The 12,601-nt window shown below is 39.7% G+C and overlaps 1 protein-coding gene across 1 annotated transcript in view; it reads left to right on the forward strand.

Annotated features, from left to right (window-relative positions):
* Positions 1-12,601, forward strand: part of COL4A6 (collagen type IV alpha 6 chain) — a 42,807-nt gene that overhangs the window by 11,695 nt on the left and 18,511 nt on the right. The window contains exons 10-20 of the mRNA XM_088527637.1: positions 533-625; positions 939-992; positions 2,329-2,388; positions 3,383-3,427; positions 4,224-4,277; positions 5,679-5,748; positions 6,451-6,561; positions 7,389-7,538; positions 9,563-9,667; positions 10,582-10,742; positions 11,653-11,832. Coding sequence (XP_088383763.1) covers positions 533-625; positions 939-992; positions 2,329-2,388; positions 3,383-3,427; positions 4,224-4,277; positions 5,679-5,748; positions 6,451-6,561; positions 7,389-7,538; positions 9,563-9,667; positions 10,582-10,742; positions 11,653-11,832 — 1,083 coding nt within the window. The remainder of the gene's footprint in view (positions 1-532; positions 626-938; positions 993-2,328; positions 2,389-3,382; positions 3,428-4,223; positions 4,278-5,678; positions 5,749-6,450; positions 6,562-7,388; positions 7,539-9,562; positions 9,668-10,581; positions 10,743-11,652; positions 11,833-12,601) is intronic.

Consider the following 12,601-nt stretch of genomic DNA (forward strand, 5'->3'; position numbering starts at 1 on the left):
ACAACCTCCTAAATGGAGGTCCTGTGTAAGGACTTATGCTAGCATAGTGGGACTTCTTGCAGTTTTCACTTTGGAGCTTGGTTCTGCTGGTGTTAAAATCAATCCTCGGTATTCTGTATCTTCCATATGTAATGAAGGAGAGGAACCTTGTATAAGTCAGGACATTTTCCTGCCTCTCTTGATTTATTAATTAACTTACATTATTTATTTCTTAATATTTTATGTCAATTATGTTCATGTCTGTCTAGCTGTCTCTTGCTTCCTTTACATTCATATTTTGCCTCAAAGTTTCTCTGGAGATTTCTTTGTTTTCAGAGTTTCTCTGTTGATTCAGAAGCAGAACTCCCCCCTGCACCCTCCCCTCCATGTTTTATCTTCAAGGTATAAGGGTATACATATAAGAGTTAAGGGCATATATATATATAAGGGTTAAGGGTATAATTAGAGTGACAATCTTCTGAATCAGAAGCAACTTTTATAGGAAAGCCAAACATGTTCTGTCTGTCTTAAAAGCTGCTTTTCTTGCCTGCAGGGTGATGTAGGACTACCTGGCCCTCCAGGTCCTCCACCATCCACTGGAATACTGGAATTCATGGGTTTCCCAAAAGGGAAGCAAGGGGAAAAGGTTTGTAAATTCAGTTTACCAACCCTCTACAAAGGTTGAATGAAGTTGCTGAACAGTGAGGACTGTTATGTTCCCAAATTACAGTAGTGGTCTGTGAAGCCATGTGGGCCAAGTGGCCCCAAACAATCTGTTGCACATACTAGCTTTTTGCTGAGACATCATATCTGGCATGTAACAAGATGTGAATCAAGTATACGTGCTGCTAAATAAATCACAAGACCTTACTTTAGGAGTTAGAAGCATGATGGGTGATTGGGGCAAATGTTGCTTTTATGAGTACAGTGATTTATTGTGTTTATCTTCCTTTTGACAGGGTGAGCCAGGCCCTCAAGGCTTCCCTGGAGAAGAAGGATTGCCTGGCCTGCCGGTGAGGATGGAGAATTTGCCTTTTAGGATTTGCCCCATAAAGAGTAGACGCTTGGCAGTTTATGGATAGCTCATGGAATGTCTACAGGAACTTCTAGGCACGAGCATACTTTTAAAATCTGATACAAAAGTTCCCAGGATTTCTCCATGAGTATATAAGTTATTGGCTTTTATCCTGGAGACACAAAGAAGGTACTGCTGTTCTGCAGCAATTATTACACAGCAAGACTCATTTCAGTACATTTCATTTGCAGTTTGCAGAGGAAAGCTGCAATACACATAACCTTTATGTAGCCACTTGATGGCAGTGTTTCTTGATTTCTCATAGTGAGCTTCATATATTTTTAAAATCCTATATTTTTCTCCTTATTCTGTTTAAACATACTTATTTGTTAACTAGTCCATTTTAAAATGGTGCACATATAGGTAGACAGACAGAAATGCATGTGCATTATAATGTCAAAGAAAATAATTACTCACAGACTCAGGATTGTGTAGCAATTTTCCTGTATAAATTACAAATAACAACAGTTTATCTATGGATTCCAGGGAGCTACTTCCCAGCTTATAACCTTTGTAAACACCGATTCTTCAATTGAATTTATAGAGTAAATATTTTATGGAACTACTGACCCGTAAGATAAATTGTTTACTGGTTTCTTCAATATACAGATGTACTCAGTAGAATGACGTGCAAGAAAAAGCTGGGCATATTCCATTATATTTAGCTTTATGCCTCACGAGGCCCATTTAAGCTGGCGAGTTTGAATGTACGTGTGAACTTAACCACAAACATTAGATATTTCACGATTGTAACCTGAAATTTGCTTAACTAATGTAACTCTCACCAAAATTAAAGCCGGGTGTTCTATCTCTGGATTTGATACTTCTTACTTCTGAGAAATTATCAAACGTTTCCAAATGTCAAGTGTGAAAATGTTTTCATGTCATCCTTATGCTTTAGAAATGAAAAGGCCTTTAGCCTTCCACTGAGCTGCTTTTAAATGGGGAATGTGAGATGGGCAATGGCAGGACTTTGCTGTTTCTAGCAGGGGGTTACTTGTGTTGTACCATGCTCCAAATGAATGGGATTCATGGGGAGTGGGGAAGACAATGTACTACATATACTAACAGCTCTCTTTGAGATGAGTTTTCTTTCTGGGGCAAAAGAAGTCCAGCAGAATGGGTCAGTTCCCCTAATGCCTCTGTTGTGCTGTTTACATTAACACATGTGTTTGTGCTCATCCTGACTTAGGGCTATTCAATTCCAGACCAGATCACAGATTTAATGTGTTGTTTTTTTTGTTGTTGTTGTTGTTTCCTCCCCCCCCACCCAGGGCTTTGGAGGTGTTGGAGAAAAAGGAGAAAAGGGTGTTCCTGGCTTGCCAGGTGGCAGGGTAGGTAACTTTACAGTCTTTAGTCTTTAAACTTAACTTTTAGTCTTTAAATTCATGTTCTCAAAATAGTTGTATGAAGTGGAAATTTCATCAATGAAGGCATTTCCTTCTGAAGGGATGTAGATACACCAGCCAAAGGTTTTGGCCCCATAGTAGCTAGCGCCATACAGCAACAGAAACAACAAATCACTCTTAGCTCAGTAAAAGGCTCAGACTAAGGTAAGTTGAAAGATGAATACAAGCAAGACAGTCCAAGAAAATCATGCAGAAATAGTAGAGTCTTGATACTGCAAGTCTAGTATTTTTCCAGGTTTTTTGAAGGCTTCCCAGAAAAGGAAGTTTCTAGGCAGTCCAAATAAAGATAGTAGGAGACTTTTCAGAAGCTTTTAGAGAGCTCTTACTCATTGTCAGAACAGGTCAGGAGAAAACACAGGTAGGTGTTTGGAAAAAAAAACAGGCAAGCTGGCAATGTAGACCAACTGGACAGTGAGGGTGGAAATTAACAGCATGTTCAATTACTCACCAGTCGTGGAGAGATTCTTCAGACCATGACAACTCTGCAGAGACCTGATGTTCGTATGCACACGGGGGACCAAGATATTCTGTTTAGCATGTGCACAACAAATAGTCAAGATAGAAAATAATTGCCTGCTTTTTAATTTCATGGCTTTACACTTAAAAACTACCTAGCTAACTTTTCAGGAAGGTAAGACACCAAGACTTACTTAACTTAAAATGCTTAATTAGCAAGACAATGACTAAAGATTGTGTGAGGTGTTTTATCAGTTACTCTGTGGCATTCTTTCAGTGATGTTTGCTAGTGTTTGTAAGGTATATAAAATCAGTGGTAGTGTCTCCTTTTGCAACTTCTATCGTTTCACTCTTTTGGGCCTGATAAAATAAGAATGAACTGAGATGGAAGTTCTGAAAGTTAAGTAATTCTTTTTTTTTTTTTTTTTTCTTTTTTCTTCTCTCTCCTCTCTCTCTATTTTAGGGTTTGCTGGGACTGGATGGATCTGGTGGGATTCCAGGGAGAAAGGTAAAACACTGTTTTGAATTTGACTATGTTTCTACCAATTACAGAAGTCATCTAACTACTTAAGACCTACCGAGTTATTTACCTAGTGATTCCAAGTTCTCTGCTTCACAAGTACAGACTGCCCCGAAAAACTAGTGAAAGCTAGCTAGAAAGTCAGCAATATACAAAAGATTTAAAAATAAGGCTTCCTGCTGCAAAGCTCTTGGAATATTTTGTTTTGTCTGCAGTGCCTGCAGGTCTTAGAGTTCATACTAGATGAGGTTCAATATATTACTCTGTGGAGAACAACAGTTCATTTCTGTGTGGATTTCTGGTCACACACTTGGAGTTTCTGGTGGCCCTGGGAATGCTACAGAGCAAATGAATAGCTGCAGGTTTGGATCTCATAGCATCGTTTTGAATGTTTGGGTGCCAGTGTTTTGTTGGAGGAGGGAAAAAATGAAGGGGATTGTATGAGGGGGCAAGGCAAATAGCGTACTAAGTTCCTCACTCCTCAAGCATCTGCAGTTCTGAAAGCTCCAAGGTGCCCTCCTGAAGTACATGCTCTTATACATGTTCCTAAGTTCTCACTATTTTTACAGCACAAAGGGAGGCCTAAAGGACCTCAAGTATTTTGCAAACTAAAAGAGTATTGACAAATGTATACCTCAAGTTCTCTCTTCCCTTGTCATGTGTTTCACAGCACAGTGAATTCGGTCTGGGATTCAAGTCCAGGCACTGTCAATGTCTCAGCTAATAAGTAGCCACTGCCCTATTGTTTCACTGTATAACAGTGCTCCTGTGTGTCACTTTGCAGGGGCATCCAGGTGTTCCAGGCTACCCTGGACATGATGGAGTAGAAGGCATGAAGGTAACTTCTTGTATGGAAATACTAAAGCACTGCTTTTGTAATGACATTCGCATATAAGCATCATTGCTCCAAATCTTTTTTTTTAAACCTCTGTATCACTATAATTTTTTGTGTTTTTCAGTTCCTCGTTTGCTGTCTTGTTAGGGATGAACATGAATGGTTGCTGAATTGTGAACACAGATATCTTAATGCCTTTGCAACATTCAGTCATGTAACTTCATGACTTATAGTTTTATTTGTAGACTCTCCTGTCTTCTTTATCCCTACACCAACACCGTATTTACTGGAGAGGTGAGGCAGTAGTAGCAGTCGATGGAATTAGGTGGATGTGGAAGATAATTGCTAAGGCTACCTGAAGTCTTGTGTCACTACTTTTCAAGTGTTAACAAGTCTGAGAAGAATGGATCCAACTCACCCCCATATTCCTCATAAGGGAGATATGCAAGAATGAGTCCAACCCATACCCATATTCCTCATGCTGGAGATATGCAATGCACAACAGCCACTTTTGGATATCCAACAGCTTAGACTGCCAGAGACCTGGAAATTGAGTGATCATTGGCCAAAATAGTGGGGTAATATTTTGCTGTGAAAAACTGTGCTTGTAATCTAACACTGAGACCAGTGTATGGTTGGCAGGCATGAGAAATGCAAGTCTGGACAGGCCTTTTCATGCCAAGCACATGGAAAAACTATTCCTGTTTTATGCACACAGCAGTATTCCTGGAAGAAGCAATAAAACGATCACACCCTCAGTAGACTGCATGGTGTTTATATTATAAATTTGATGGAGATTTTGACAATTCTTCTGTCAAAGGATTTAATTCTGTGTTAGAGTGAGAGGCAGAGATGATACTGTGGTTTGTCACAACTCACTTTTTACATATGATTGATTTTATGGAGGAATCCAGCAATTTCCTGGAAGTCCCTGTTACTAAAATTCAGGACCTAAAGGCATTAGGTAACTGCATTGTCGAGTGCTTCAAAACTGTGTTCATTTGTAGCAATTCATTCACTTTTACCACGAGATGAATAAAAAAAATTACCTACCTGATGTGGATCAATATCATAATATATGATAGCTGGTCTCCTGTAATCATGATATGCCCACGTTCATGCTTCCTGTGGAGGTAGCAGGATGCATTCGGAAAATAGATAACAGCAAATACTCTGTTAATCAGCCATTAGTTTCATCCTATAGTAAGAGCTGATAGTTGTGACTGCAGATGATTGTGAATAGCTAAAGAAAGTGAATCCTTCACTGAGACAAAGAATGATGCTTATGTTGGTGAATGACAACAGACATTGCCACGGCAACCCACCTGCTTTCATGACAAGCAATCCTCCCCCTCCCCACCAACTTTGAGATCTATTGGTCTATGAATCTGTTTTCTTCTACAGGGTGAATTAGGTGACATTGGTCCTCCAGGTCCTCCTATCGTTATTGACAGGGAAGGTGTAGTCATTTCAGGTATTTGTTTCTACTTTGTTTTGAAACTATTTTAAAAAACTTTTTCTCATCCAAGTTTTGTTGTTGTTATACCTTACTCCTTCTCCACACTGTGAATTGGGTCTAAGCCATCCCTTGTTCTACTTCTTTTCAGTTCTGTACTGTTGTCATATAGATACATTTGATTTGATGTATTTGACTTCGGGTTTGCAATAAACCTTTCACTTTCAGTTTGCGCAATATGTTTCCAGGCAGAATGACATGTTTAATGTCTGGGGGCTGACTGTAGATGAGCATGGGGATTATATGTCACCTGTGTGTCTTACTTATCTTTACTAAGAAAAAAAATGGCTTCCTTTTGTCTCTTGGAGGTAGGTAATCTGAATGTCCTCCTTTTAATATTTGTCATTCGGTGTGGTAATCTTGCTGAGGAAAAAAGCTTAATGCCACAGCTGCATCAGGCCTGAATGGGAACAGTCTCTGAACCTATAAAAATGAGTAGACAAGTTGTATGTCCTTTCGCTTCTTCCTCCTTTGCATGCCATCAAGCTTGAAAGAATGTCTAGCAGGGGGAAGTTTTCCTGTCATTATTAACAGTAGCAGGTTCACTGCTAGTGGATTTTGCAGCTTTCATTGTCCCTGAGATTCATAGTCACTGGACATGGTTGACTGAACTGTCTGTCATGGGTTTCTTTCCCTTGTTTTTCTGTATTTGACTAATAGGTGCTCCAGGTGACCCTGGCGCTCCAGGAATTCCTGGCCCTCCAGGAGATGAAGGAATCAGTGGTTTACCAGGCCTTCCAGGAGCTCCAGGTTTTCCAGGCCTGGAACAAGGTAAAGTATCTGCTAGCAGTGTCCTTAACAGTCTATCTTCTGTGTGTTTGTTGCAGATAAAATTTCAGGTGGCAGCCTTGATGTGCTGAAGATTTATCTTTATTTGAGCTATTGTCTCTCGTTCAGATAGCTGATTTGCAGTCTGTGTGAGAGACACGGGGAAGGGATGACAGGCAAATCAAGTTTATAGGTTTGGATGGGAGCAGAATTAGTCCCACACAATGAATAGACTTCAGGACTATTCAGGACTTCAGGTGTGACCATTTAGTGCAATGGTGTATACAGAAGGTTGGGTTTTTTTGATTTCCATTTTTAGATGAGTTGATTGACAGAACATTTCTGGAAATGGAACTTCCTAAATAATAGAAATTGGTTTTGACTTTTTTGAATGAATTCTTACACTGGCAGATAGAGCTAACGGCTTGGCTAGATAAAACCACTATAAATGGTTTGTCCCATAAGAGGTCTCACTTGAAGAGGTCTGTTTCAGTCAAATGTCATCTGTGAAATCCTGGCCTGGATCCTAGTAATCTGGACCCTAAAAATTGTTAGGGAAATGAATTTGCTCAGAGGCAATCTCTGAACAGAAAAAAAAAAAAAAAAAAAAAAAGAAAACTAATTAGGATTTAAATACTTCCCCTGTGAAGGCAGTATGTGTACAGTTTGGAGCAGGATGGTGACTCTGGTTAGTAAGTGTTCTTCTGTATGTGTTTGGAAATTGTCCGGGTTAACATAGTTACGGTTCAGACCACAGTGATAAAATCAGAATGTTAAAACCTGGATGCACTTGCTACTGGAGAACTGCTTATTTTGTCCTTGTTGTCTAGATGCAGTGGGCCCTGGAGGATCTCCAGGTATTCCAGGCGTTAAGGGTGAAATAGGAGATCCTGGAAGAGCAACGATTGGTTTACCAGGCAGTCCTGGCAGAGCTGGCTTACCAGGCCTGCCAGGAGCACCAGGATTGCCTGGTCCATCACGTATGTATATTTTTGTATATATTTTTACATGGGTTTCAGGATAAAATCATACAAATAATCATTAATTATTTCTTTGACAGTGAGGATTATTCATCTGTTTCTATTAAAGGCTTAACTCATACCCCATTGTGGTTATGAGTAAGTCTAAGTCTTAAATATATATGTTTAAGACTTTATATATGTATTTATATATTATATTATATATATTTTAAGACTTTATATATGTATTTATATATTATATTATATATATTTATATACATTTATATATATATTTAAGACTTTATATATATAAAGACATAAATATATATATTTAATTTTATATATATATATATATATATATATATATATGTTTAACAGCAGATACTCCTCTGAAGTAAGAAAATAGAACTAACCCTGTTAGAAAGGTGGCCTGAGTCCCAGAGCACAGTTTTGTGGCACAGAGAACTTTGTAGTAGTAGGCTGGTCTCCTAAACACCGAACTAACACTGCCAATCAAACGTGGTATTTCATAGATTTATATTTACTAGTGACCTGCATCTCTGCTTCTTCCAAATGAAGTGCCAGTTCTGTCTGTTCAGTTTTGATTATTTATTAACTAGCAATCATCTAAGTAGGTGGTCTGTAGGGAGGATGTAAACATGAAAACATAGTAATTTAATTTCTCCCAGGGAATGCTGGGTTGCCATGCAGCAAATGGAACTTAATAAACTAACCCAACACTAGTATCCTCAGACATCTCCCATTATCCATCATTATCTGTTTTAATATGATGAAAAACTGAGACAACTCAGATATTCACTTCCAGCAAATATGTAACAGTTGGAGGGGGAAAAAAGGTCGTATAATAAAGCACACAGGGTCGTGGGAGGAAAGTTGAATGGAGCTTGCCATGATATCATGACTTAGATTAAAAAAAAAAAAGAGAGAGAGAAAGAGACAGAGATCCTGCCTTTATGAGTGCCTGGGGTAAATGACCCTAGAAGAACCAATATCAGTAATGTTTTGATTACCAGGTTGTCTTCAACAATACATTGTTCTGTTTTCCTCAGAAAATTAATTATAAATGTAAAGGGGCTAATTTTGTACAAACTCTGTGTTTTAACACTCTGCCATGAACCGAGTTCAGCCTGTCTCATTCTTAAGGGTCAAACTTTCAAAAACATGTCACACTGCAGTAATGGAGCCAATGAGCATGGACTGGGTAAATGATTTTATGGAGAAGAAAGTGTTCCTTTATCAAGAGCTGTTTGCCAGGCAAATCCTGTGTATTCTTTCTTGGAGTCTCTGTGGCTCTTGAAGCTGTTTTTAGCTGATGGCTGCAGTTTGTTTCTGTGGAAGATCAGACACCTGCTGGTCAACACTCCATATTACTGCTGTCACGGGGGAAGGTCTTTCAGCCTTAGTAGTCACAGATTATTTTAGATCGCTTCTCTCTGCTGTATCTATCTTGGCTCACGTTTCATTGGATTTACCAGCATATAAAGACATGTAGAGAATAATCCTACAGTTATAAAGCGAGGGAAGGGGGAAGTCCCCATATCCAGTTTGCCATTTAGTCTGTTTCCTGAGCTGCAGTAACCTGATGCGATGCTGCAAATTCTGTGGAAGGCAGGTGGCCATAGGGATGACTTACTACCATGGCAGCTGCATAGATGGTAACTCCTGTACCAGCAAAATGGGCAGCCACATCCCTTTCCCAGCTTCTTTCCAGAGAAGTCCCCATGCATGTGTGTCTCAGCTTTTCCCTAACAGTGCAATGGGGACAGGCCATGAACTAAGTCATTTGTCTTTCTCTATACACTTGCTTGCAGTTTGCTTAGTTTAGTTCTTTGGGCAGCTGTTGAGTGTTTGAAATAAGTGCAGTGGCAGAGCAGTGGAAATTCATCTGATCATGTAACTTACACAGCCCTGGTCTGATCCAGGGCCATTTCTGCCAGTTGAATAGCTGATACTGTATTATAAATAGTTAATGAACTTGAAAAAAACTTTCTCATGGTGTTTGCTTCTGTTCTTTCCACATATAGGCCCTTCATACCTCCCGGGTACAATCTTGGATGGAAGGCCTGGGACACCAGGGGAGCCTGGACAGAGAGGGCCACCAGGAGCTTTTGGTCCAAAGGGGTACAAAGGTAATTGGCTCTTACTTTAAGAGGGCCTTTAAGCAATCACTGAAAAATATTCAGAAAAATATTTACAGGTAGTTAATATCCTAATGAATGAGGTGGAAATGTATTTATAAGAAATCACATACACCACAACATGGATTAAAGAAGTTTACAGCTGTTATAATTTAGAGATAGTAGCACCCAGCATGGCTTGCAGAATCCTATTTTCTCCTTCCTGCTCAGGCTAATAAGCAAATGAACATCCCATACCTAGATATTTAGTTAAATATTTTGCATGTAAAGCCATAAGGCGTAGCAAGATGTAAAAAAAAAAATCTAACGCCCTGCTTTGCTTTTAGTAATGTGGGCTGGAAGTGACAGAGAAACTTTATTTTACTCTCCTCAGTGCTAAAAATGACAGAATTGGCAGCCAAAAGCAAGATGTATGCAGATTCACTATGCTTTGTGATTGTTTGGATCCATGCTCATTTTCTGTTCCAGGAAATGTAACAATATCCAGCTGAGGGTCATTATAACCTACTATGAGTGGGAGTATGGATCTGCTTTCTCTGACATAAAACCATCTGTTCATAAAACTAGAGAGAGAGACTTCTGTCCGAGAACTCCTCTAAAACCATCTGCTTAGCAGAGTCTGAACCTTTGGGAAGACTTCAAGAAAACTAGCAGGATATGATACCATGTTGAGGATCATACTGCATGTTGCAATGTGCTGCTAGGCATTGTGAAAAACTGAGCCTGGACAGAACCTGAGCTCTGCTTGCTTGCCACCTGCCTCACCTGAGCACAGGAGACAAAATCATTGCAAGCCAGAATGTCTATATCCCAATTAAGTGAAATACTGATTTTGGATCTCTTGAAATTGAAAAGAATATTTGTACCAAAGAAACTGAGTTTGGGGTTTTGACTATGTTTTCCAGGAGATGCAGGTGATTGTGCTTGTGATGGAGGAGCTACAAGAACTGGTCAAAAAGGCATCTCAGGCCTGCCAGGTGCACCAGGAAGCCATGGTGTGCCTGGGATTAAAGGCATCAGAGGAGACCCAGGCACTGTGGGGGCTCCAGGACTGCCAGGCCTGCCGGTAAGGCAGGCAGCATTTACATTGTCATGAACAGAATGAGAAATGCTCATGTGCTCTTTGTTGGTGTTGATCACATTCAAACCAGAACAAATGTTTTCCATGATTTCTTCTACTTGTTTTGGTTAAAAAAAAAAAGGGCAAAAAAAAAAAGAAAATGATTTATGAAAGGAAACTAAAAGTAGAGAAATTACCACCTATTCAAGACTAGGGAAACAGATGGTTTTTAAGTTCTGAGAATTGCATATTAAGCAGTGGAAGGAAAAACAGTAGCAGATTTTCATCCCTGAGCCTTTTGACATGCATGTAATCAACTCACGTTTCTCTTTGAGCAAGGACTTGCTGGGGAAGCAGGTATACAAATGTATGGAAAGAAGATCTGAAACTGAAGAGTGAGATCTATCTATATCTTTGCTAGTAGCTGAAAAAACCACATGCCATAGATGCAGTTTCCTTTTCAGCTGCTGTTTGTGCATTAAAGTTATGAATTGTGTTTTATGAAATAACAACCATATGAAATAGAATTTTCCCAAATGCTAACCATGGCCCATTGGCAGTACTTAGATTTGAAAATCCAAAGCTGAAAAGATACAAGTCTCTGTCTTCAGAGTATCTTTATCAGTGTCAGTAACTGTGGCACACTGAATAGTAAGGGAGAAGGTTAAATACTTGGGCCTTGCTGTACCTTGAGCTGCCAAATGCCCTCCAAGACTGCTATTAGCATAGTTCTATATACCAGGGTTTGGCTGGCCATTATACAGCTATAGTGACTTGATGGAAACATATGGAAATAATTAGATTTCTTTTTCTTTTTTAGTGTAACATATATAAGAGGAAAATATTTTGTAGATTCTTTCTAGCTTCATGTTCATATGCCTGTGTTTTTTGTTTTTTTTTCTCTTTTGTCCTGTAGGCTTCAGCTGGTCAGCAAGGTCTTCCAGGCCCTAAGGGAGAAAAAGGAGAGCCGTCCTATGCAACAGGCAGAGGTGCTCGTGGGGACCGTGGTGCAACAGCACCCAGAGGACCCTCAGGCATCCCCGGAACTCCTGGCAGAGATGGACTTCCAGGCTTGCCAGGCCCTCCAGGCCCTCCAGTAAGTTCAGATTAATTTAACAAGAGTCAGAGTGCTTCAGAATTGCAGTAGGGAGCACAGGCAATAGAAATGCCTGGCTTACTGGTCCTGATTAGCCCTTTGTTAGTCTCTAAGTAGGTAAAAATGCTTTATGGATATGATAGCTAGCTAAGAGAAGGCCTGTGATGGCAGGAACGTAAAAAGACATGGCAGGACAGAGTGATACATGAAGAAGGTCTCCAGTGTGAGGTGACCACCATCATCTCATAGGATAATAATATCCTGTCAACTTTGTCGAAACTAAAGCAATTATAGTGAGAGGTTGCACAAAGAATTGACAATCTGGGGTGGAAGACAAGGGTCCTAAAACTTTCAGTGTTCTCTCTTGGCCTCAGAATACTAACAGCTCTTGTCTATAGGAATTGTTTTTATGACAGTAGTCATTCTTTAGCAGTGATAGAAGACTTCAGTGCTAATAAGGATAGAAAGTGTATTGGTTATGGCCTAGGATATGATATTTTCTTTGCTCTTGTTCAAAGCAAGTTTTGCAGCTCGTCTATAGCACAGCTTCTATGTGCTCTGTAGCATATTTCTGAGCTCCAGGGGACATATCTTTAGCAAACTGTGCTGCTTTCTACAAAGTTTTGCACAAAGTAAAGCTGATGGAGAAGGTCAGAAAGTGAGAGCCATGAATGGTTGAATTTTAAGTACTCATCAGGATGGTTAATGTAGCATTTACGCATACTGGCAGCTAAGTAGTGTTGAGCAAGACACTGTGTTAAAGGAAACC

This window comes from Tinamus guttatus, unplaced genomic scaffold, assembly GCF_059628265.1.
Source record: "Tinamus guttatus ecotype Peru unplaced genomic scaffold, ASM5962826v1 Tinamus_guttatus_pri_ptg000287l, whole genome shotgun sequence".
Lineage (NCBI taxonomy): Eukaryota > Metazoa > Chordata > Aves > Tinamiformes > Tinamidae > Tinamus > Tinamus guttatus.